The 24,294-nt window shown below is 42.8% G+C and overlaps 1 protein-coding gene across 12 annotated transcripts in view; it reads right to left on the bottom strand.

Moving 5' to 3' along the window:
* Positions 1-1,332: 1,332 nt before the first annotated feature.
* The window catches only part of LITAF (lipopolysaccharide induced TNF factor), a 33,630-nt gene continuing 10,668 nt past the window's right edge, over positions 1,333-24,294 (bottom strand). The window contains exons 1-8 of one of the 12 annotated variants that reach the window (XM_065030522.1): positions 23,490-23,643; positions 22,989-23,167; positions 20,232-20,395; positions 12,398-12,507; positions 11,253-11,334; positions 3,569-3,727; positions 3,022-3,178; positions 1,333-2,706 (exon numbers count right to left, since the gene is read on the bottom strand). In XM_065030522.1, coding sequence (XP_064886594.1) covers positions 2,598-2,706; positions 3,022-3,178; positions 3,569-3,722 — 420 coding nt within the window. In that variant the 5' untranslated portion in view covers positions 3,723-3,727; positions 11,253-11,334; positions 12,398-12,507; ... (1 more) ...; positions 22,989-23,167; positions 23,490-23,643 and the 3' untranslated portion in view covers positions 1,333-2,597. Of the gene's footprint in view, positions 2,707-3,021; positions 3,179-3,568; positions 3,728-10,569; positions 10,617-11,252; positions 11,335-12,397; positions 12,508-12,757; positions 12,819-14,945; positions 15,166-16,393; positions 16,590-16,624; positions 16,846-20,231; positions 20,396-22,988; positions 23,168-23,489; positions 23,644-24,294 lie in introns of those variants that run through there. The other 11 variants (XM_021295810.2, XM_065030521.1, XM_065030520.1 and 8 more) reach the window with 11 other exon arrangements.

Raw genomic sequence — 24,294 nt, 5'->3', positions numbered from 1 at the left:
ACCCAAAGGAGTTTTAACTGAAGAACTATTTAAAGGGCCTGAGTTGCAGGAAAAACAAAACAAACCATTTTCAAATACGGCTCTGTGTGTAAACAGTTGGTCTGCAGGCCAGAGAATTCCATTTATCAGAGACTTGGCCCAAGTGAGACTCGGAAAAATTTCACCCTATAATCACATTTCTTGACTTACCATTTCAGCCACTCATGTGTTTGGAAACACTCCAAGTGTTACAATTTTCCGATTACAAGCACTAGATACCAAAGACAAAGTGTTTATTTTAAATATAATCAGTTTTAAAAACAAACAGTAACTTCAACCTAATGAAACACAAAGCAAGTTACATCCTGCATTTGTCCATCTGAAGTTTAACAAAGCAAGTTACTTTGGCACATTCTGTAGATAATTCCATACACAAGGAAATAAACGCAGACCTTAAATTTAAGGAAATTTAAGTATAGAAAGGGCAGCAGAAAGCTTTGCTGAATGCTTAATTAGATGGAAAAGCTGCCAACATTGTGTCCTCTTCTCAACCCATATGAGGAATTTAAAGAGATGGCAATGGACTGTGCCCATAAAACAAAAACTCCACATAATTACTTTTTGGTCAGTGTTCTTCTGCATTCTGGTGCCACCACCTCAGGTTTTTCAACCACCACTTTGTAGAGAAAAGGGAAGCTAAAGGAGTAACAATTTGAAGACTTACTCACCAAATTCTATACAGCAGGATTAACCAGACCAGACTGACTTGGGTACTAGAAGAACTAAAAATCCTCCCCACCATGCAAGCAATCATCAAGTTTGGAAACACTGTGTGCTTCATTGCTTCTTCCTGTCTCGCTCTGATGATAAACTGATGAGTACATTTTCTGTAAAATACTGCTTTACAGTAACATATGCAACTTGCATGAGAGAATCACTGTCTGTGCAATCAGAACAGAAAATTCAATGGAGCATCACCTGGGCACTTAAATAACATGGGAAGTGTTACAGAAGTGCAACAGGAGACAAAACCCACCAGCTGGTACTGCACCAAAGCTACAAAACCACCAGCTGTTCTCTCCATCATTCTCTTGGCAGTTCATAGCTACTGATGTAAAATCTTATGGTACAGGGAGACACATGACCAAAAACCTTTTCCAAATGCACAAGGAAGCTCTTAAACCACTTGCAGAGTGACCCACGAGCAGCAGCAAATTACAAAAACTAATTAACGCAAGGTCTAGAGATCATATTTGTGATCCACAAAACTGGATTTCAAATGTGAAGTGCTGAAAGACTTTTGAAAACTTATATTATACCAACTACTTATAGAAGGCACATTTGGCAAGAACAGTAAATGCAACATTTTTTATTTGTATTTGTTTTAGCTTTTTACTTTTACAGATATTAATACAGTGTTGGCATCACATCCTTGTTTAAATACCCGTCAGCCTTTTCTAGACAGGTATCATCATTTAACTGCGTATGACATGGTAAAATACTTCAGCCTGCAGAGCGCCATTTCCTAATTTTATTGTGATCATCGTCGTAAATAAGCATATCCAGCTTAAGTTTCTGAAAACAGAAATTCTCTTTCATTTATAAAAATCAGAGTACACATTAAATAAGCATCAGAGAAATTCCTTAAACATGTTATCTTCTTAATGAAGAAACAGTAATTAACAAACAGATCAACAATTAAAAGCCAAGGTCCTGTACCTGTGTTTTGTAGGCAGAACTCAAGCCTTAAGATTAGATCGAGGTTTATGATCTACCAGCTGACTTGTGTAAATGTACAAGGAAGTTTTCCAACGCTATAACCAAGGCTCTGTGGGCATTTTCACCAGGGTGGAGAGAAGGAAGCACTTCACAGACTTATCAATCAGCAGTAAAAAATCCCAACCAAATAAAAAACACCAAACAATTATCTGTTACAAATTCCTGTAGGAACATGTTTACTGCAGAACAGAGATATGATTAGACTTGAAAATAGCTAGGAAATTCACGTACTAGATTCAATCACCATAGATGCACAATAACCTGAGTTGTCCATTTGGTAAAGCAGCCTCCCAGAAGGAAGAAGCCTTTAGGTTCGGCTGTCTTTCAATTAAGAAGGTTTTAAAGTGAATTTTAGTGCTCATGAAAAGATGCCAACTAATCAGGCCTTTTGCCAAAGAGAGGCACCTGTCTCAGCAAAAAGCAAGTGCTGTTGCAAAAGCATCAACACCAAGCGTGAGACACTATAGGTCTCCAGAGATGTCACCCTCTCAGTCTGTGAGCTGTGGCAAGCAGGGCAGCCTGCAACACGATGGAGAAAAGATTAACTGAAGAACATCACTGACCGGTTTTGCATAAAGCAGAGAGGGAGAACATTCAGTTGCTATCAACTGGGGCTGGACTGAGCAGCCCATAAAGATCATGTTTACTTTTTACAGACCTAAGTCAGAAGCCTCTCAAGTGAATTCTTATTCAAACAATCTAGCAATAAACATTACAATTTTACTGATTTCCAGTGACAGGATGCTCAGAAACGACCTCAAGTCTCCTTGAAGCTTCAGAAAGGGCTTGTAGAGGTGCTAACCAACTTCATCAATCAATAATCAATGTTTGAACACTGCCTATAAACGTTTGTAAGAACCAAGAAGAGCACTGCAGTTTGGACAGGTGTGATCCACATCCTTTAGAGCATCAATGCAGAAGGGAATTAAGCAGCAGCCAGCTACACACCTGGAAACAAAAAACAAACAAACAAAACTGTTTTACATACACAGGAAGGTAAAATATACTTCCTGCAAAAGCCACCAGTAAAACCAGTGCCATAAAGCTTTAGGAAGGACACACATTGCTATGGAACCTTTCACTCTAGAGTTCTAGAGCTGCTTTGAGGTCCTATAGGACTTAAATGCAGATGTAGGCTATTCAAACCAGGTCAGGTCCCAGATAGAATGAGAAATCAACAAAGCTGAGAGCTTTGCTACTCCTTAGAGCTATAAAAGGTCATGTAAGAAGAGAAAAATAAAGTGCAAATTGGAATCAACCTACCCCAGCAGGAAAAGGCCACCACACGACAGCCAGGTCAAAGCTCCTGAGTCGTATGAGAGACGTGTCACTATCATCTGGTTACAGGAGGGGCAGCGCATCTGAACGGGGCGGTCATAGAATATGACTGGTTGCTGCACGTACACTGTCTGAACTGTAACTGAGCACAAAAACACACTGTTGACTCAACAGGTAAATAGGGAAAAAAGGATAGTTAATCAACTTCCTCCGAGCTAACACCAGCTATTACTGAAATATCTGAGGCTCAGAGCAATGAAATGCACAATGACAGAGAAGTCACCACGGCATCTCCTAATGCAGAAACAAGAATAAGGCTGCATTAAAGACTGCAGAAAGCCAAATGATGGTATTTATATGGGTGCACACTGAAGGATTCACAAGAATTGATTCACCTTATTCCCTTCAAAAATATTTAATGGAAGGTGGGGAACACCTGCGAACCACGATCTTTCATTTTCTGCACAGTATCTATTACACAGTCACTTGACGCCTCCTTAACCTGAGTTAGAGAAGAGATTTTGGGGCTTACCGGGGTTATGTGCTGGTGCGGGCTGGCCCATGTACGGGGGCTTCTGCTCAGGCCCTGGCATTGGGTATGGGTGAGGGTAGTTCACATTGATTCCTGTTGTCTCCTCATAAGAAGGTGGTGCAGACGGGACGGGGATGGCACCTGGCGCAGACATTGTACCTAAAACATAATAGAGAAAAAATTATAACAAAAGACATCTATTGTAGGCAAGTAACAGCTAATTAGGCTCTATTCAGATACAAAGCAAGAAGACAACTAGATTTAAATGCACCTTAATAATAATAGCCTAAAATTTATTGATTTATTTTATTTATTGATTTATTTGACAGTATCAGGTGTTAATCTTGATTTCATTGTTGTTGTTACCCTCCTTCCCTCTTTCTTTTTACAGGGTAGTTTTTACATTTTTTCTTACCACAAATTCTTCCATTAAAAATTAAAAATGCTAAAACAGGGACATGAGGCAGCTTTATCAGTATACTAAACTATCTGGTAGTTTTTCCCAGTTCTCCAAGAACAGTATTTCAGATCCCTCTTGTTCTCCTGAAAAATCAAACAGCGTTGAGAGGCCACCTGGTAGTTACTAACATGAGCCTTGATTGTGGTGAAGCACAAATATTTTAAAAAGACTACTTATCTCTGCTGTGATTTAAAATTTAAAAATATTTTTAATGAAGGAAAAAGAAGCCCCAAACAATTAAGTATATCCAACTCAACTCGAAGCTTTCACAACTTTCATTTATTTCTTAAGTTGACATTTTTGCTGCTTATCAAAGTTTCAATGAGTTTGCTAATGTGACTTTCCTCCATCAATTGTTACTTAATCCCAGAGTATAAGAATGCTAATCATCGCCTTCTCCCAAAGTGGAAAGAAATGATTGTGATTTCAACACAGACTTCTTCTCTTTCTCCCCATCTACCCACTTCCTATATTCTGCCCACCAACTTCTTTGTTGAGCCATGTCTCACAGCATCAATGCTGACTAAGCATCTTGTCTTCTCTTCCTCCTAAGGAGCACCAGACAGCTCTGAGAACCATAGTCCATTCCCTGTTGTTGCACAGCCGATCCCTCAGAGTACATACAAGTCTTTTCACTCAGTTCTACCTGGGAGAGACAACCTGCATTTGGAATATAAATTCTACATTCTTATAGTAATACAGAAGCTATAATTAACCACGGCATTAGTATGAATAAAAGGAATAAGCAAAATTGCACTGATGAGGAGGAAAAAACTTTAAAAAGTATGTTAAGAAAGATAAATACCTGCAACAATATAGCATTATTTTAAAAGCTTGTTGCTATAAAACAGCAGCTTGCTGGATACATGTAGTGTCTTCTGGTGTGATACAGCAAGCTTTCTGAGCTCAACAATTCTCCCCATTGTTCATATCCCATCTTGGGGCATCACTGGACTGCATGGCAATAACAGCACCTAAGCCTACACAACTGAGCTAACTTGGTAGACACATGCTTCAGGAAATTTCAGGTTCACAGCCCAACTTCCTTTTCTACCTCATACAGAAATGACACCTCCTTGCAAAATAAACCAAAGAGGAATGTGGTAGGTGTAGACACAAGCTGATTCGAAGCTGAGCACTAAAGATCAAAGTTCAGACCTGGTTAAACTCTCAAGGCCAACCAGTGAGCAATCCTTGCTGCGAATTTTTACAATCCAGGAACTATGCTGTAACTTGGCTGCCCAATATGCAGAGTCACAAGGACAAAGAAAAGAAGAGTGAAGAACCAAAGGGAGTACCGTTGTCCATTAAGACCTTGCTGGCTTCCTGGTCCAGAAGACAAGAGGAAGGGAAAAGAAAAATCTAATCCTTCAACTGTAAAACTGCCTTTGGGCAATTTAGCTCCTGAGAAAACAGAAGATCTCAACTTCCTTCAGGCTGAAATCAACACACAGTCACATCAGAGAGTGGAGGAACAACAGCCAGGGGAGAACCAACCTACAGCTCTTGTACAATGACCTATTGCACAACTGTTTCCAACACAAGGTCTTGAAGAATCCTTTTACTTTTGAGCTGGAATGATTATCACAGAACTTGTAACTCCAAAGTAGAGATAACCGCTGTGAAACCCTGCATCTACAGCCACTTTCTCCCAGATTACCTCATTCCATTCTGCTTATGTGCACAGATGAAGTCCAGAATTTGTTTGCAGTTTTTAGTCTGCTGTAATGCTTAAAAGCACCAGTTTAACAACCAACAGCATCAACAGATTCATCCCAGGAAGCAGTGCAGCTACCTTGTACACAGGTCTGGAACTTTTCCGCTACATGTTCTGAAAAAGGATCTTCTCACCAACGCTTCAAGACATCTGCGTAACAGCCACTCTGAGGCTGAAGCATCCTGGACTTCTGAATTAACACGAGTACTGCTGTTAGTGAGCTATGAAAGAATTGCCTAATGAACCTCCTTTCTTCTTTGGCCTCCTAAAATCTGGCTTTTTGTATTGTTTAAAATGCAATTCTTTCCACATATCACCAGCAAACACCATGCAGGGATGTGTGAGCAAAACTGGTATCTGTGCGATTCCGGAAAACCACTGGTGCTCCGGGAAAGCCCCCAGGGGAGTCCAGTATCTCAGAAACAAAGAGGTGAACAGATTCCAGAGAAAAGCGCCAAGAACAATCATAAAGGTTAGAAAAGATGACTGCTGAGAAAAAGGCAAAGAAATTGAGTTTCCTTAGTTTCAAAAGACCAGATAAATTAATGAAGACATACAGGTAGCAACGAAGAAGAACTAACCAAACCCCTCAGTGTAAACCTTAAAGAAAACTGCAAGAAACACTTTAAAATAATAAGCTTTTCCCCACGCCTACTAATAAGACTGTTTAAACACTAGGTAAATTGGGAACAGAGTTGTGGAGCCTTCCTTCCTGAAAGTTTTAAGAACAGTTACACGTCAGATATTCTATGTCATTCATCACTAAGTGGATTAGAGAACCTCTTCACATTGCTTCTAACTGTATTTTCCATTACTTTAACACTTGATTTTGAAAATAAATGCAACACCTTTTGATTTTAAACCCCTACTTTTATGTACACTGTTTCAGAAGTCAGATGCTATATCTTCCAAAGAAAGTATGGCCCAAACCTGAACAAACTGCTTGCAAACCAACCCCCGCCCCTGGAGCTCATGGCCAGGCTGGGTCTAGAACTAACTGGAAACCAGCTGCTTCTACACCAACAAAATCACCAAACAAACAAAGAAACCTACACAGAGCTCCCGAGTATCAAACTTATTCAAGTATCAGATAAGATAATAACTGCAGTATAGTGCTACGGCAATAATCATTACCCCAAGGATTAGACGGTAATGAAAAGAACAGCAAGAGGGACATTCTAGAAAGTGTTCTCAGCATTTTTGTTTAGCTTAGGCAAGACTTACAGTCTGGGTTAGTAAATAAACTGCATGCTATACTTCCCTACGCAATCTCATAAAGCACTAATAGACTTTATACAGTTTCCATTTGCCCTTTGCTCCCTACAACTAGGTACAGAGCAGCTTATAGCTTTAATAATAATATGTTTTATAGATACATTCTTATGTAAAATACCACTGATACAGACATGTCAGGGAAGAGCAACTAATGCATAATGCCTGATAACAAAGAGGACAAAAAATAAATACTACAAACCAACCCCAGATCATATAAAAAGTAATACACAATCTTAAGCATTCATATAGCATAGGGAAGACTTGAATTTCTAACATCTTAACAAACTGCACCCAGCTACTTAAGAAACAGTAGCAATTTACTAATTAGAAGATAAACAGGCACAAAACCAAGCTGATGGCAGAAGCAGAAACTGAACCAGCAAGCTTTATCCTTTCAAAGCAGATGCTCAAACACTGCTCCCAAATAATTCAGAAGGGAAGACTGGTGATAGGTACCTGACTGCAAGACAAAGGATAAGATGGGTAACAGTGAAGTCAAATACATTAAAAAGTTATCTGGAGGTAGCATATATTCAAACCACTAGGCAACATTAAAGCTATCTCAAACCAGAACATGCAAACTATGAAAGACCACCAAGCACACTAAATGCAAGATGGGGCCTTTTCGCACTGATACACACAAGAAGTCTCCATTTACATCTGGAAGTTTCAGATCCAAACACTACTAAGCACAGAGAACTGAGCAGCTCCAGCTTCTCTTTCCAGACTCTCACTACTCTTTTGCTTTGAGTCTTTAGAAATCCCTGCGGGGAGACAAAGACCAGTGGCTGCAGCTACCACCCATGTCATAACTTCATAACAAAATCACAGAATCAACTAGGTTGGAAAAGCCCTCAGAGATCATCCATTCCAACCCTTGGTCCAACTCCAGTCCATTCACTAGATCATGGCACTAAGTGCCATGTCCAATCTCAGTTTACAAACCTCCAGGGCCGGTGAGTCCAGCACCTCCCTGGGCAGCCATTCCAATGCCTGACCACTCTCTCTGCAAAGAATTGCTTTCTCATCTCCAGCCTCAATTTCCCCTGGTAGAGTTTAAGCCCATGCCCCCTTGTCCTATTGCTGACTGCCTGGGAGAAGAGACCAATCCCCACCTGGCTAGAACTGCCCTTCAGTTAGTTCTAGAGAGTGCTGAGCTCACCTCTAAGCCTCCTCTTCTCCAGACTAAACAAGCCCAGCTCCCTCAGCCTCTCCTCATAAGGCTTGTGTTCAAGAACCCTCCTGCACTCCGGGCGCACAATGGTAAGGTGGACACTGACTCACGGTGCCCAGCTGCACTAACTTTGGGCAGACGAGTCACTAGGCTCCAAAGAAGAATTAAAAAAACAGCAAAAGCACCAGCTCCCTCCTCCAGATTTTTCTTTTTGTGTTCATTTGCTCAAGAGGAAGAATCACAAGTACTTGGAGCTGTGAGCATTTTTCGCAGCCCAAATCATTTCCTTGTTAAGCACACACGGGAACAACATGGGCATGGGGCAAAACACCCTTCGAGTTCGTGCCTTTCTGCAGAGGTATGCAGCTCTGCACACCGAACAGAGTTGGCATAAAGGCAGGGAAAAGGCTGGGAAAAGCCGCTGCATTCACAAATCACTCTATTCAAACAAAACCAGATTAGTTACTTATACTGGAGACCAGGAAGACAAGTAACAAACCGTACTGACAGATCGATGCATGGATACTCTTCTCTCCAATGGAGAGTGCAGCACAGCTCTATCATCGCTTTCACAACGGTGCTAAAACCACAGGAATTTGGGGGAATGGAAGCTTTTTGAAACTGTTGAACGCTCAGTAAAACTGAGTGGTGTGCAGCAGTTTTCACAGGGGTTTGCCTTTTGCAAAGTCATATCTCGGCTGATTCAAACACTCCCCTCCATTTTAGCTCCTGAACTCCAACTCCACGCAGCCAGCTGAAACCAGAAGCAGCATCTGCATTTGCTCCCTATCCAGGACTGATGAGCAAATTTGCAGGCTGTACCTGGATAAAGCAGCACACCACCTGTGGGAACAGCAGTTCCAGCTGAAGGGCCTTGGACAGATTATACAGAAGTATGGTTTTTATGAGTGTAAGAAGTGATAGCCCAGGCCAGGAGAATGATATCTCGGGTCAGAAAACCGCCCCCATACGTATGATGTGTGAATGTTCTTGGGCCTGGTCTGTCAGTGAGTGGGAATGTACCTGAAACAAACATAACATGAGTGTGGCGTGTTTTTAATAACAATTATTGGAAAAACATCTTATGTAACATCTTAGTCCAGGCCTGTATCTGTAAATCCTATAAACTGTCAATAACTAATAAAGAAGGTCTCAGCCTAGCTTGGCTCGGCACTCCTTCCTGAACAAGATCTCTGTGTGTGCATCTGTCTGCGTCCTGGTGTTCGTCGTTTCTAATCGCCACACCACCTGTCTAAACTCTTATCTCGCTATTGGAGAAAGTGAATCAGAACTTCTAAGGTAACTTATCTGAAGAACTTATTAACCAAGCATTCATTATAAAAGCCAAGATCCTTACAGCCTTTATCACGGGCTTCAGGGCCTGTGTCTGACTAAAATCATACAAGGTAAAACTTTGACTTGAAACTAGAAGTATGCTTAGAGGCAGCTACACATTGCAGAAGGATTCAGTGGGGTTATATCTCATCAGACAACTGCCCACTAATGTTTATGTAATTAACTAAAATATAGGCTATGACCTACTTGGTTTGTTTCAGACAGCTGCATAGCAGTCCTCTGCACACCCTCACATAACATGGGTTTGTAAAGAGCTGGGCACTTTCTTTGGAATGCTGACTGGAGTACCAAACTGTAAAACCTAGTACAGATGAGGAAGACTCTGACCTTCATCAAGATGAATACAGGTATTATAGGGAAAATAAGAATGGAAGTATATTTATCACAGTTCAGAAGCTATACAGGTCTTCCTTAACATGCCCATAACAGTAGGTTTCCCTGCTATAACCTATACCTGCTACATCTGCCAGGTAATACACATTCACACATTCATTTATGCCATTCTCTGTTCCACAAAGGGAAATGTATTCAAGATTACCTTCCTCCCACAGGACAGATTTACTGAAAGAACTTTAGAGCACCATTATCTATGTCACCCTCCCAAACACAGAGACGCAGAGCAGCCAGGGTCAGAGTCTGCTCACGAGCCTTTCGTGCATCTTCACCTACTGATAATCACCGTAACTACAAACTGTCCTCTCCACACCCAAAACTGAACACGTAATTACTACCATTTTCTCACCACAGGATGCACGCCCCATCTTATGAGATCTTTTTATATTGCCTAGATTGGTATGTTAACAGTAAAACTGCAGTCTTTCTGAAGATAGGATACAAATGTGTATTCTAAGAATGCACAGAAATACCTTTTGCCCAAGGACAAACAGAAAAAAACCAAACAAACACAGGAGGGGGAACAAGTCAGACGAGGAAAGGTAGGTCAAGTCATTCACACCTTACCCAACAATTACAGATGAATCATTAGGCAACAATTTTTAAATCCCAGCTGGTTTCCTGACCTGCGCAAGAGAATAGTAGAAACGGGTTCCTCAGCAGCACGGGGGGCACAGCAACAGCACCTCAAGGATACCTGTGGGTAGATGATCTCTCTGTCCCTCATCAGGCGGGGAGGAAACAATGTCTGCACAGTCCTCACACTAACACAGCACCCAAGGAGAACCTTATGTGCACAAGTGCTGCTCCTGAGAGGCTGGAAAAGAAACTGTGGAGTCATCCCTGTCCAGCCAAACCCGAGCCTGGCATCTGCTTCTAATGCAACAGCGTGTACTGCTTTTCTAAGAATGGAAGAGCAAACACATTTACCACCTCACTGAACAATTCTCCTTATCTGAAATCATCCTTAGTCACTCAGGTACAGACTGTACAATGCTCTGCTTGCTTTTAAATAGGCTCCTCTTAAACTAAATAATTATGTCCGTATTTGACTGAAGTCCTCCCGAAACAAACTTTAGTATAAAGAAATTATAATTTTTAGTTTCAGAGTGCATGTCTGTCATAAGAGTTTTTTTATAAAAGATAGGCGTAGTTAGCTATTCAAAAGTTTGAACTGAACATTTTCATTTTTTGGCATGGATTTACAACTTTCCTATTTTTAGCAAAATAACTTTACAGTCTTAAAATAGTGCAACAGCAAATGTCCTAAATCAAAGACTATTTCTACCAAAAGAAAGATCCAACTCACCACTGTGTCTGCCTACCCCTACGGAGTGAGTTCTCAGCTGTATCAGTTCCCTAGTCTCACCAGCCACACAACAGCATCAACGCTTGTGGTAGAAGGAGAAATGACAACATTTATGCAAGAGAACATAAGCAGATTGTGAAAACACACCCAACATGCCTGACCATCTGTTTTTACTCTCAAAAAGCATCATTCCAAAACTCAGAATCAATGCATGCCCGCTCTCAGCAAAACGAGGGACATTTTTCCGTCACACACATTTATTAGGATGACTAAGAAAAGAAGTACATGGTTTATTTTTATCTTTCACTGTAAGAAGTGTTGCTGAACGTGAATTTATCCGAATGCATTACATCAAACTGCTTTCTAGAGAATTTTTACTGGGAGTTACAACACACTAGCAAAGATGCCATGCAAGACAAGGACACAAAAAAAGCAAGCATGTATCTGGCTATCCAAGTGATGAACAATGTGGCAATATCATCAAGAAAGCATGATTTTTATAAGAGCGTAAGAAGCATTTTCTTAGACTTCTTAGCAGTTTTCACTTTTGGAGGAACTTTTACTGAATGATAGATACATTAGATGAAAAGAAACAAGACATATGTAAATTCAGTCATTCACATTCAGGTGCAAGGCAGCAGATTTCAAGCAGGGATGCAGTAGCTTGTGCCCAAGCCACAGTGCTGGGCACCGGCTGTTGGGAGCACAGCAGAGGAGCTGGCAGCAGAAATGGGGCCCGAGAAAGGCTGCGGAGCAGCACGGGTGTGAGGGGCTTCCCCAAGCAAGGGAGAACACTGCACACCGAGAACAAAACCAGAAGATGTGCACGGTTGCCAGGAGCACAGGAGCCAAGCCACCATCTCCCTGCCGTTGCCACCCAACCTTGAAAGCTTGTAGCTTGTCTCAGAAACCACTGCTGCTCTATTCCCAGCCCAACCGTCTTCTCCTGGATATAACGCCCTCCACATACCCCCACTGCCCAAGCTTATTCCAACAAGCTATGGACCTCAATTTGAGACATCACCTAAGGAGGCCTAAAAGCACAGAACACAGCACAGCCCACACGGCAGAGAGAGAAACATGGGGGAAAAGTCTCATGTACTATTAAAAAAAAAAAATTAAAAGAAGAGAGAGATTTGACTTACTTGGATTCTTGTATGTTTGTTACACACGGCAGAAAGTTTCTGGCTATAGAACACTGTGGAATCTGATCTTTTAAATCCAGGAAAACGTTCACTGGGAATTCCAGCAGAATCTGTAGGCAACACACACAAAGGCAAAAGAACACGTTAGTTGGAAGGAAACAGAAGCTATGACTGGATGGTTTTTCCTAGAAGCAAACAAAAGGTGCAGTAAGCAAGCCAGATAATAATGCAGAATTTCCCCATCGGGACCGTAGCTGGCTGCATGCAAATAATTCTGTAACAATAACAGAAGGAGGAAACACGCTTCAGAATAGAAAGCTGTAACAGAATACAAAGTCAAAGGGCCTTGAACGACCTCACCTAAGGTGGTCCTAAGCGGGTGGCTGATCTAAACAACCTCTAGAGATCCCTTGTCCAACCCAAATTACTCTGTAGTGACCTAGAAAATAGAAGTCAGGTTACAGTTCTAGAAAAAGATTACAAAGGTCCAGTTCTAATTTCTTCCATACACTAAAGACTAAATATTAAGTTATGACAAAACTGATGCAAAATATATCAGTCATGATGTAAACAAAACAAATTAATTTGCTTTAATGACTTCTTCATGAAGGACAATTATCCAGAAAACTGCCTTAATTGCTGGGCTGTCTCCATTGCTGCCAGCTTGGTTCAGGTCAGAGGAGCACTAATTCATCCCAGGAACAGAGACTGGCAGCAACAATAGGGACTGCATGGCTATTAAATACTCCTCTGTGCCAAGGACCGCTGTACACCCAGCGCCATGCAGATTCTGCATCAGTGTCCTGCTATCGAAATGAAGCTGATTTTATTAGTGGACCTGACTTTTTTTTTCTCCTTATTTCAGAATATATTAAATATATCTAGTCAAGAACACAGGAATTTCAGACCATTTTAAGACAAGCTTGATTTTCTTCCTTTTTTTGAGAGATGCTCTAGAAATTCCAGTCTATCATGGTTCTAAACTTCGTAATAAGTTTTAGCCTTAACTCACAGCTAGTTTCTCTCGTGTCTGCATCATCCTTTGAGCAGTTATATATTCTAATGTTTATCTCATGTACTTCTACTATGATAAGTTCTCACCTAGAGTTCTCAACCAGTGCCTCCTGTCTGGTAAACCTGCCTCTGTGAGTCTTGCAATGTCCACGTTGCCTCCTCTTCACTCATGCCTGTGTCTGTCCATGCCAACACCACTGCCCTCCAGGATCACCCATCTTGTCCTTTCCACACCTTACCCAGGAACAACCAACCACCACCACGCACCATTGTGCAGCCAAGCACCCTCAGTGCCTCTGCAGCCACGTGGGCCAACTCCTCAGCCCAGTCTGCAGCCAGTACTCACCCTCCTTATCTATCCCACCCACACACCTGTCTGCATACCAAAAGGAAAAGAAGTAATCTGAAATTGCCATTGGTTCCCACTTTGGTAAGCTATTTATCTAGCCTTTCCCTCCCTCAGCATCCAAAAATCTCTCCCTTAAACCCTCAGTTACAAGGATAAGGCTCTGTGGACGCACATCTCCAGACTGCAAACCTCAAAGCAACATAAACAAGTTCATTTGTAATCCATGACTGCTCTTCTCCAACCAAGCCAAGCCCTGTGCCTGTCTCCACGGTCATTCTTTAAAGTTTTAAAATAGGCCTCAGGTAGCATCTCTTGATTTTACACTTTTTCTGACCATGTCTCTCAAGTCAAAAAGCCTTTCAACACCTGAAGATACCTACAGAGAACTTTGCAAGTACAAAAGACAGCATGCAAAGAGGAAGAATTGCAGGTGTAAGTATCCAATTAGGGCTGCACTCAGTCCATCCACACAAAGTACAGCCAAGACCCAGCACACAAGCCTCCCAGAAACGACACGAGCCTCTTTGCTTTCTTGGAGTGCAGAAGTCTCTGAAATATCACTGATTGCCTTCCTTACACGGTACAGCTTTCATCAGGACTTCACTGAAGTCCATAAAGATTTCTATAAAGAACCTGTCACAAGTTTGTTCCCTCCTCCAGGTTACACAAGACTAATCTGCTGCATGGGAGGCACAGTAATACATCAGTAAACACCATTAATATTTATACATTTCAGTAGTCCCATGGTCCTCGCAGTGGACTAAGCAGAAATTGGGGAAGGTTCATTAGAAAGGGAACTGTTTACTCAATCCATTGTGGGTTTTACAGTAGCCACGTAGCTGGGACAAACAGAGGAGCTGGTACAGAAGGACAGACGTGGCCACAGGCACAGTGTGTACGCAGGAGCAGTTACTGTGGTCATTCATCACTTCCTTGAGGACGGGCATTGCTCTTTCACACCACTCTTGTACTCACGCCACAGCTTTGGCAGACTGAAGAGGGAACAAGGCAGCAAAGATGACTAAATTCATTAGGTTTTTGTGACGATATTTGTAGTATCAAATATTCCACAGCTATATTTTTAAAAACCACTGACGTCCTGTTTTCTTTAGAAAGAGAAGTTTCGCCTTATGCCTAAACCGATCAACTGCCCCCAGTCACACTGTGCGACCAGACCATCCTCACCTTGGCTTTGCTGAAGTGCGAGTTCCAAGAAATCAACACCCTTTCATCGATTTCAAAATGGTCATGATCAAAACTTCCAGCATGAACACATCTACTTTTGATATTTAACACTCAGTACTTATTTTTAAATGACGTTGCATTTTTCATTTCTTATCGCTGACTGGTTTTGGAGAGCTGGTTCAGTTTAAAAACGACTGCTATAGGTTTTATGCTTTTTTGCTTTTCAACTTAATTTTGCTAATGTCCCTTCTGCTTTAAGTGTCAACTTTGAAGAGATATTTGCATTATTACTTCATATAGCCAGTGCAAACATGCGTCTCGCAATCCCGGGCACTGCTTGAAGACTAGCCTGGGGACAAGAGAAAGAGAAGGCAATAACCCATCCCTCTGCTTGGTATTTGAAAAGAAAAAAAAATGAAAAAAAAAAAAGAAAAAGAACTGCTTACAAATACAGCTTTCCTAACCCAGGTTTGCCAAGCAAATACGTTCTTGCCCTTCCCTTGCTCTTTATCTAAAATTTGACATGATTTAATCCCTTCAATTAAACAATTCCTACTCAGTTGACTTCTCTAGAAATCCCAAGTTGTCTCCAACACCACAGGTAACTAAAGGGTTTTCCCACACCACAGAGTTTAAGACAGCTGCTGATCAGCAGCACCTGGAATGAAACACAGGTTGAAAGCTAAATTTTGGTTTTTTAAACAACCAGGCAGGACACAGAGGTTTGCCGGAGCACTGGGGTTTCTGCATTGCACAGTGGCAAGCCTTAACACGGCACTTGCTTGGGCCATCAGCTTGGTTAGCTGAACTCCAGACACTACATTCCTAGTTTACCAACCTGCTGAGAAATATTTAAGTTGTGTAAATTTCTCAGGCATTCATAAGAGAATAAAATTCAGTAATAATTACAGAGAAGACTTTGATACGTTATTATTATAGTAAGATAAGCAATGCCATTTGGGTCACAATTTTACACTGACAAAACAGAAACGGTACTGCACAGTGTGCTCTCCTCAGCAGGAGAGGTTACAGACGTGTAGCATGTTACTTTTACCGAGTAATCAACAATCTCAGAATACTACTGGAAGTAACAACAGCTGGGTTTCGCTTCTCCTACAGCTTCAGTTCCGGCCCCGCAGCCGAGCGGGCAGCGGCCGCCGCCCACGGCCTCTCCCGGGCCGCCGGTGCCGGGACCGCCGCTCGGGGCGAAGCTCCAGCCTCCCCCAGCGCCCCGGGACCGGCCCGCAGAGCCGAGGCCGCTCCCGCAGCCGGGCCGGGGGCTCCAGCCCTGCCTAGGCGCCGCGGGACGGCGGGGAGCGACCCCGGGAAGAGGGCCCGGGAGCGGCGGCCGGCACCGGGCTCTCGGGCAGCGGCCCCGGCAGCGAAGCAGACCTCCCCCGCCCTGCCCGTCGCGGGAAGGGCAGCCCGGCGCCCCCCGCAACCCTTACCGCTCCGCACCGCCTGCCCGCTCTCCTCTTCGCTCGGGTGAAGCCGCCTTCCCGCGGGGCTCGTCCCGTCCCTGGCTTTCCTCCTCCCTTTCTCCCGAAAACCGCGAGCGGGCGCCCGCGGGGGTTTCCCCGGTCGGACAGTCCAGCGCCCACAGCCCCAGCCCGGGGACAGGCCCCGCCCGCGGCCCCGCTGGCCCGACCGGCCGTCTCCTCCCGCTGCCCCGCACCTACCGACAGCGCCCCGTCCGCTCCCCGCCGAGCTGGGACCCCGTGCCCGGGCTGCGAGCGGAGCCAGCGAGCGTCCGCAGCCGTGCGCGGCTGAGCAGTGACGGGAGGAAAACGAAAGGAGGAAAAAGTCCGTGGAAGTGCGAACCCGAGTGACACACACAGCGGGAACTCCCCCACAGACCGCCCGGCCTGAGCATCAGGGAACTTGGCGGTTCCTGCCAAGAGGCTTACTCATCGATTGACTTTAAAACAAGTGGCTTTCCTGTAACCAGCACAGCCAGGCTCAGCACAGGAGGAAAAAATCCCTCCCAAGATTCTACAACAGCCCTTAAGTCACCAAGATCTACAGCTAACACCATATGCAAGAAAACAAAGTGATCACAGAAACCTTCAACAAGTGTAGTTATTTTAACTAGTGCCCTTGCAAGCAATTAAATCAGATCAGTCTCTGGAAAATACAGAGTATGTCACTCCATCTATCCAACCCAACAGCTCAAAGATAAGACAGAAAAGTATTTAATGACCAGATCCCCAAAAACGATTCACCAAGGACTGTGTTACCCACTATACTTCAGGTGAGCCAGTTGGCAAGATCTGGTATTCAGGTGCTTTAATCTACCCCTGAGGGCCAAACAGGGATCATGTTTAGGCCTTTTGGCTGAAAGCATCTAAAATTCACTAAAGTCATGTTTTTGTGTTTAAATCCTTTCTTGGACCTTGGTCTATGTAACACATATAAAGCTTCAATTCAAACCCATCCCAGAGGCAGGATTCAGGTTTCATAGGACAAAAGAGGCTTTTACTCCAGTGACAATAAGCCCGCAGTGAGCTCTGCAGGCACAGTCACCTCCTGAAGCGCCTGCAGGTACCGGTAACCCGGGGTCTCATCAGGTGTGGGACTGTGAGGGCTCTGGCAGTGTGAACACTCCCAGTCCCCTGATTTGGGGGTGATGAGGGGTGGGTGTTGATTCCTTCCTACAGTTTTGTATTTGAACCTGAGAGCAGAACCAGAGTTGCAGGTGAATAAATTTTCATTATTATCAAGAAATCACACTATTTTTCTCTAGAGTAAAATATAAGTCATTTGAGCCATGGTACCCTAGCTTAACTAAAATTGGAATAATTGTTTTTTTGTAACTAAATCCCCTTCCCAAGGTGGTTATGAGCAGCCTAGAAGCCAGAAGAGAGACAAACCATGACTCTCTCCCAAGGTGAGATAAGGCACAACCTTCAACTGAAAGCCTTCTTACTCTAAGTGCCGCACTCTCCCATGGCTTTTTGCTTACATTTATCAGAGGCCGGCTCGTGCTACGGCTTTTCCTCCTCCCTGGGGACCCCAATAACATTGCTCCCTTTTGCCCTACTCCCGTTTCCACCGAATATCCAAACACAGCATCCATTTTACAGTGCACGAGCTTATTTTTTCCTTCCCACCTATCTCACCACTCACTAGTTCCTCCCTTGCCAGGCCTCACTGGCTTGCACTGGGTGGACAAAGCACCAGTTTTAGCCTGTGTGGTGGGACCCACACGAGTTCTCTTCCTGCAACACACCAAGTGATGGGTGGGGACATGGGCAGTGCCAACCCAAGGCGTGCTGGAGGAAACACAGCTAGAAATTAAGACAAATCTTTATTATCTCTCCCACCCTCCCCTCTCCATCAACCCTCTGGGGCACCATGTGCTGAGGCAGCCCCACCTGCTACAGGTGGTTCCACCCACTATAGGTGGCTGTCATGCTTTCATCCTCCCTACCGAGTCACGACAGAGCTGCCAACAGCCTCCCAGAAGTGGCAGCATACACAGAATATCCGTGTATGTGTTGTCATCACACTAGTTGCACATATTTTATTAGGGAACACCAGCAGATGTCAGTTTTGCCCCAAACATGAATGCATTTGGGATTTATTAGTTTTGCTTTCACAATAACAAGTTTCCGCTAAAGAAACTAAACAACATTTAGAAGTTGATGTACATTTAAAAGCCTGTTAGCCGTATTTTACACACTGTAATATGCCCGCAATGTATAAAATAAGTAAACTTTAATGTCACCTTATTTTTCTCCTGTCTGAAAATTACAGGACTTGCACACATATACTTTTTTGTTGTTGCTGTTGGTTTGGTGGTTTTGGTTTGGTTTGTTTATTTTGGGTTTGTTTGTTTGGTTGGGGGGGAGTCATTATTTTGCATACACTGATTTGTTAAGGCTAGAAAAGAACTTGAATTTTGATCATTTCAATAACACTAGATACTCAAGGAGAGTTGTGCCAGAATGCACTTTGAGAGCAGCAATCAATGTACACATATGGATTTACAGAGGAAGCGTGGTAGATGTATTAAGGTCAAATAACTTGAAAGAATGTAAGAATATTTGGTTTTTTCCCCATGGTTGCAATGGCTGATTCAAGTTGCAAAGCAAATGGAACAAGAACTCCGGCACAATTTGAACAGTTAGTAGAGGCAAAATACGGCCAGTTGTTTTGGGACTGCAATTGCCAGCCAATATCCTGAGCTACAGGAACAGCTAACATGTAAGTCACCTATAGCATTTCTTTTCACAGTATAAAAAAAACCTACTTCAAAGTCCCAAGGGCATGAACTTCCAGATGGGATCAATATTGATGAAAAACAAATTACTTAGACTTGCAATGGCAGGTGGTACTCAATCAAAATTCAGCTTCTGCCCATGGGAGCGTTGACTGCCTGAGAAAGCAGAGCTTGAATTGTAATTAAAGTGGTAGAGCTTAGCACTGATTTTGCTAATTCTACATCTTTTCTCTGAGCCTCACAGCCAATTTAGCTCATCTACTGACAAAAAGTTAACAAAACTGGAGAGGATTTATAATTAATTATTTAAGTGAGCCAAAATAATCTCTTCCGCTCTTGTCCCTTTACCCTCAATTATCAGATACTGTTTTCTAGGTTCTTACTGCTAAAGAATTTGGATAAAAACTTTTACAGGAAGTAAAATAAACAAATTTAATTGTACCTCTTTAACAAAACAGTACATAGAATGCACAGGTTTTTCTTATGTTTTCCTTACTTAAATAATACTGATATAAAGATAAGTATTTAGACTGAGTATTGAACCTCTTTAATTATGGAATGATGCAATTACTTCGAATTTAGAAAACTATTGTCCTAAATCATTCACTGGATTATAGGGGGAAAGTATCAGATGGTAAAAAGCTTTTTAATGAAAGAGAAAAAAGCACAGTAAAACCCCATGTTCAGAGGACAAAGCTGGGAAAATGAAGATCGATGTCTTATTTTTCCATTTCAATAGTTAGGTGATAAGCAAGTGGAAAGAACTGACTGAAGAAGTAAGAGATTCTACATCTTTCAATTACTTCCAGACAAACTGGGCTGACTTTCTGGAAAATATATCTAAGACAGGGCTAGATCATTACAAATCACATCTGTCACCCACATTGTATAACACATCCAGCTGGCGAGCTAATAGCCCCATGAGAAATAATGCATCAGTTAATCATCATCATCATCCAAATACAGACAGAACAAACACACACCACCACAGAGCAGCTGACTTGGGTCAAACTTTGCTTCTTTAAAATTGACCTGCATTTTAAGCAATAATAAAATACACATACCGTCAGTCCCACGAGTGTAAATCAATATTGTGTTCCACAGGCCCGAGGTACAAAGAAGATGTCCTGCTGCCTCTCCAGCTGATCTTATGGGGAGATTCTCTCTCTCCGACAAGCGTGGCCACCATGTGACAGGAGCTCTGAGGTTCACACTTCAGGCCTCAAAGCTGCAAACAAGAAACACATCCCACATCTCAGTGTAAAGCGCATGTTGATGTTGCCAAGATGTCCTTGATGCACTGGCAATAGCTGTCATGAGCTGGGCACACAGTTTGGCCAGATGAGATGCAGTTCCCAAAACCGCTCCCCCATAGTACACAGGAACAAGAAAACATGAATTTTGGCTGTCTGAGAAAAGCCCCCGTTGGAGGTGTTATCTGCACTGAGACACAGGATTGCTATGGGAAGGTCTGAGCCTCTGAGACTGCTGATGAACAGGAAAAAACACATTTTAGCCACAGTGGCAAACCCACCCTTTGAGAGGCACTTTGGCTTTATAAAGGTGATATTTGCTCTCAATGCAATAACTAACAGCTCACAGAGACAGGCCTAGACAACATTGCTGCGCTGTTTCTGCTTGGGTGAGCACTGGCCCTGTTCAGTATAAACAACTATACCAATATGTGCAGTTATCAAAAAGTCTGACATTTTCGGTGCCAAATTCATTTGAAAGTGTGGTGCAGTTTGCTTGTGTGACACACGAGCAGAGCCTGGGTTTCAAGGCTAAGAAACTGGGTTCCCCTGAATGCTCGTTTCCAACACCTGGCTTTTAGAAAAGCTGTGATAGGGGCCTGAGCAACATTCATTTGGGAGCTAATAACTTCACTTTAAATTATCCCTGAATAAATTCTGTGCATGGCAGAAAAAAAAAAAATAGAGAACAGAACGCCCACAAACACACCCTTCCTTTCAGAAACTTTTGTGAAGATAAATACCGCGTGACTGACAGTATCATTGCTTAGGTTCATGTATCAAAACGAAAGTATTGCTCCACACCAATATGAAACTGGTACGGGGGAAAAGAACAAAACAGGACAAACCCTCATAACAGACAAATCATGATTTCGAGTCAGCTGTTGGACACATGCTGCCTGACATAAATCCATCTTCTTTCACAGTTCCTATTTTCTTCCAGTGTCTTCTACACTTCCCCCAGTGATCCAACCCCCCTGGTGCTGGGAAACTATGGGAGGAAAAGGGTGAACTCCCCCAAAGTTTGGAGCTTTTAAACTGCTCCCAGGTCTCTTCACCCCACGCGGCACTGTCAGAGCTGCCACTCGGCAGGTCTGCCCGGTGCTCTCCCATGGGGCAGGTTTAAGGCTGAGCTTTTCCTGGCTGCTTAAGTGATTGCAACAACTCCTCCTGATACCAAACATCTGCCACCTTCTTTCCCAAGCATGCACCCTCCTCACTGCATGTACCTTGCTTACTGTGACTGTTACGGAAAAAAAAAGGACTTATTTCTTTCATCTGCAAGTTGATAATATGTGGGGTAATCTACTTGTGGAAGATCAGAATAGTAATGGATTTATGACATGAAAAAGAAGTAGCATATCGAATCTAAAACTGAAAATGTTCCCCAGGATTGCGGCTGGTTGACAGAACCGCTAAATTAATCCAAACCTAAATATTAATGCTTCCTTCTTAACATCAACTCACATAGTGTTATTTGATCATGATAACAGCTAATAACAGCCACCAGATGGCAAAACACTATCACACTACAGCAAAATATTTAAGGATGTAAATCATATCATCTCCCCTAGAGAGCGACACAGCAGTGTGGTGTCAAAAGAGGCAACGATAGATTTATTTTTCCCAGAACACTTGGCCCTTCATGTAAAGAACTACAAGAAGAATAACCATTCACTGCCAGTAATGGTTCCCCTAGTATAAACAACCAAAAAGTAACGGTTATGATAGAAAAGCTTCACATTTAAAAATGGCAGATCTGTCCTGGTTAAGTCATCCGTTATTTGATGGATTCTATACTATCTAAAAACAGAGAGGAAAGTTATGATTCTCCAATCATTTACCCTTCAAATTCATTTTCCTACTCCCTTGACAGGGTACAAGAAAGATGCAATTTTAAAAATAAAGCTGCTTCTCCCCCTTCCTCCAGAATGACGCCCGAGCTGCTGTTTGGCCAAGCTGTGCTATGGTCTCGGCTGTCAGTCAGCTTTGCTGCCTCATGTTGCATCTGACCACTGAAACCACTGTTCTAAATCCTGCATTTAAGCTTGCTGTTGTTTTACTTAAGGCAGCAGCCACACTTATTCTAACAAATGGCTTGGATGCAACTCTGTGGCCCTAAAGTAAGGAATGATACAGTGATCTCTTATGCATAATTCTGACATAATGATCTTTCACACAACTGTCATCCAGACACCAGAATTATTACAACCTAGCTGAGATGCAGGCAAGAAATACAGAAGTATATACAGAGAGATTAAGACCTTAGCACTAAAAATTCATAGTTATCCATAGTTTCCTCAAGTACCCATGTCTCTGAAACTCTGTTCCCACCATCACTCACGTATGATGTGCAAAGCTGGAGGCCACTAAATAGTCGTTTTCTTACGCTCCTCTCACTTCATGCTACAAACATTTGAACTTTGCAGTAATACTTGCTGCACTTCTGGCAATTGCAAAGTTATTGCTATTGAACTCTGCCTTGATTTATAATCTCTAGTTGTTTTAACTAATGTTACATGATTTAAGAATAGCTTTGTGATAATGTTTAATATTTCAGTTCCCCACCTCTGGCAGGACTGCCTTTATTAAAGGCACTTCAGTGAATCTCTCCAGTTCACACATCAATTAAATAGCCAACAGTCTCAGCTGGGAAGGCGTCAGTTCCTGTTCCAGAAACTCAGATAGCACGTATGTCACTTGATATTGCTTGTCTGCAGGAAGGAGCAAACCAGGAAGCCTAAAATCTGGGGACAAAATCAGCACAGAGCTAAAACAGCAATAACAATGTGAGGATTAACACCCATTTACCAAAACAATGACTAATTATGGTGAAATGCAATCTTGTCATCCATTGCCCCACATTAAGAAAGCACTTCACTGAATTTGCTGGCAGCCTCGGGTGCCCTGTCACGTATGGACACCAGATGCTCAGGACACTCCTCAGTTGAAATGAATCCTCTTGTTTTTTCAGAGGAATCCTTTATAACAGGGAAGGCAATCTGTAAACGATTGACTACCCTTACAGACAACACCAGTAATAAAAATAAGTGAGCTAGAAACCCTCACGTGCTGGTTGAAAGCGCCGGGGAATTCAGAGAGCTGGCTGATCTGCTGTACACATAGCAAGTCCGGATTGTATGCGCAACTCCTCCTGCATTTGCCCTGCAGCAAATGTGATCTGTGCCACAACTAGAACTGAATCCACGGTAACTAAAAATAAACTGCTTCCCCCCAAATTCATGGCTCCATTTAGTCCAGCTCATAAATAACTTTTTGGCATTGGGCAACGCACGCAGATCCTTGTGCTTATCACAACGTGCCAGATGGGTGGGTGCTGTTAGTAGCTTCCAAAAATTGCAACACTTGGTTTAGTCCCAGATGGTTGTTTAGTAAGTCAGGAGTTCTCTTACGAGCCCATGTTACCCCACATTTGTGTATCTCAGCAGCACAACCATCTGCCCCCAGGTGCTTTGCCACTCACCCTCAAGTTTTCAGTACTCCAGAGGGCCCTGGCAATGTGGGGGGACAAAGCCCAACCAGAGGCTGTTCTGTTACACGTGTCCGGTGGGAAGGCTTGTTCATCAGCCAATAAACCAGAACACGTGCCCTAAAGCTGGAAATGGCTCTGCTGACCTGCAGGACAGACAGAGCTACCAGCACAATGCACGTGGAAGCTGCTTTAATCAGCATGCAATTGACACTAGTTTATTTGTTCAGCAATTTTTATTCATTAAGTTTGAATTACCATCTTTTTTTTAAGCATAAAATTGCTTCTGCGTTCAAACTGGATTTTAAGCTAGACCAACTTATTTGAGGCTTTTTCCTATTAAAATAATTTTCAAGCTAACAGCAAAAACTTCACCTTCATAAC

This window comes from Columba livia, chromosome 15 (genome assembly GCF_036013475.1).
Source record: "Columba livia isolate bColLiv1 breed racing homer chromosome 15, bColLiv1.pat.W.v2, whole genome shotgun sequence".
In the NCBI taxonomy this organism is placed as follows: Eukaryota; Metazoa; Chordata; class Aves; order Columbiformes; family Columbidae; genus Columba; species Columba livia.
This window is presented reverse-complemented; position numbering and strand designations above follow the sequence as displayed.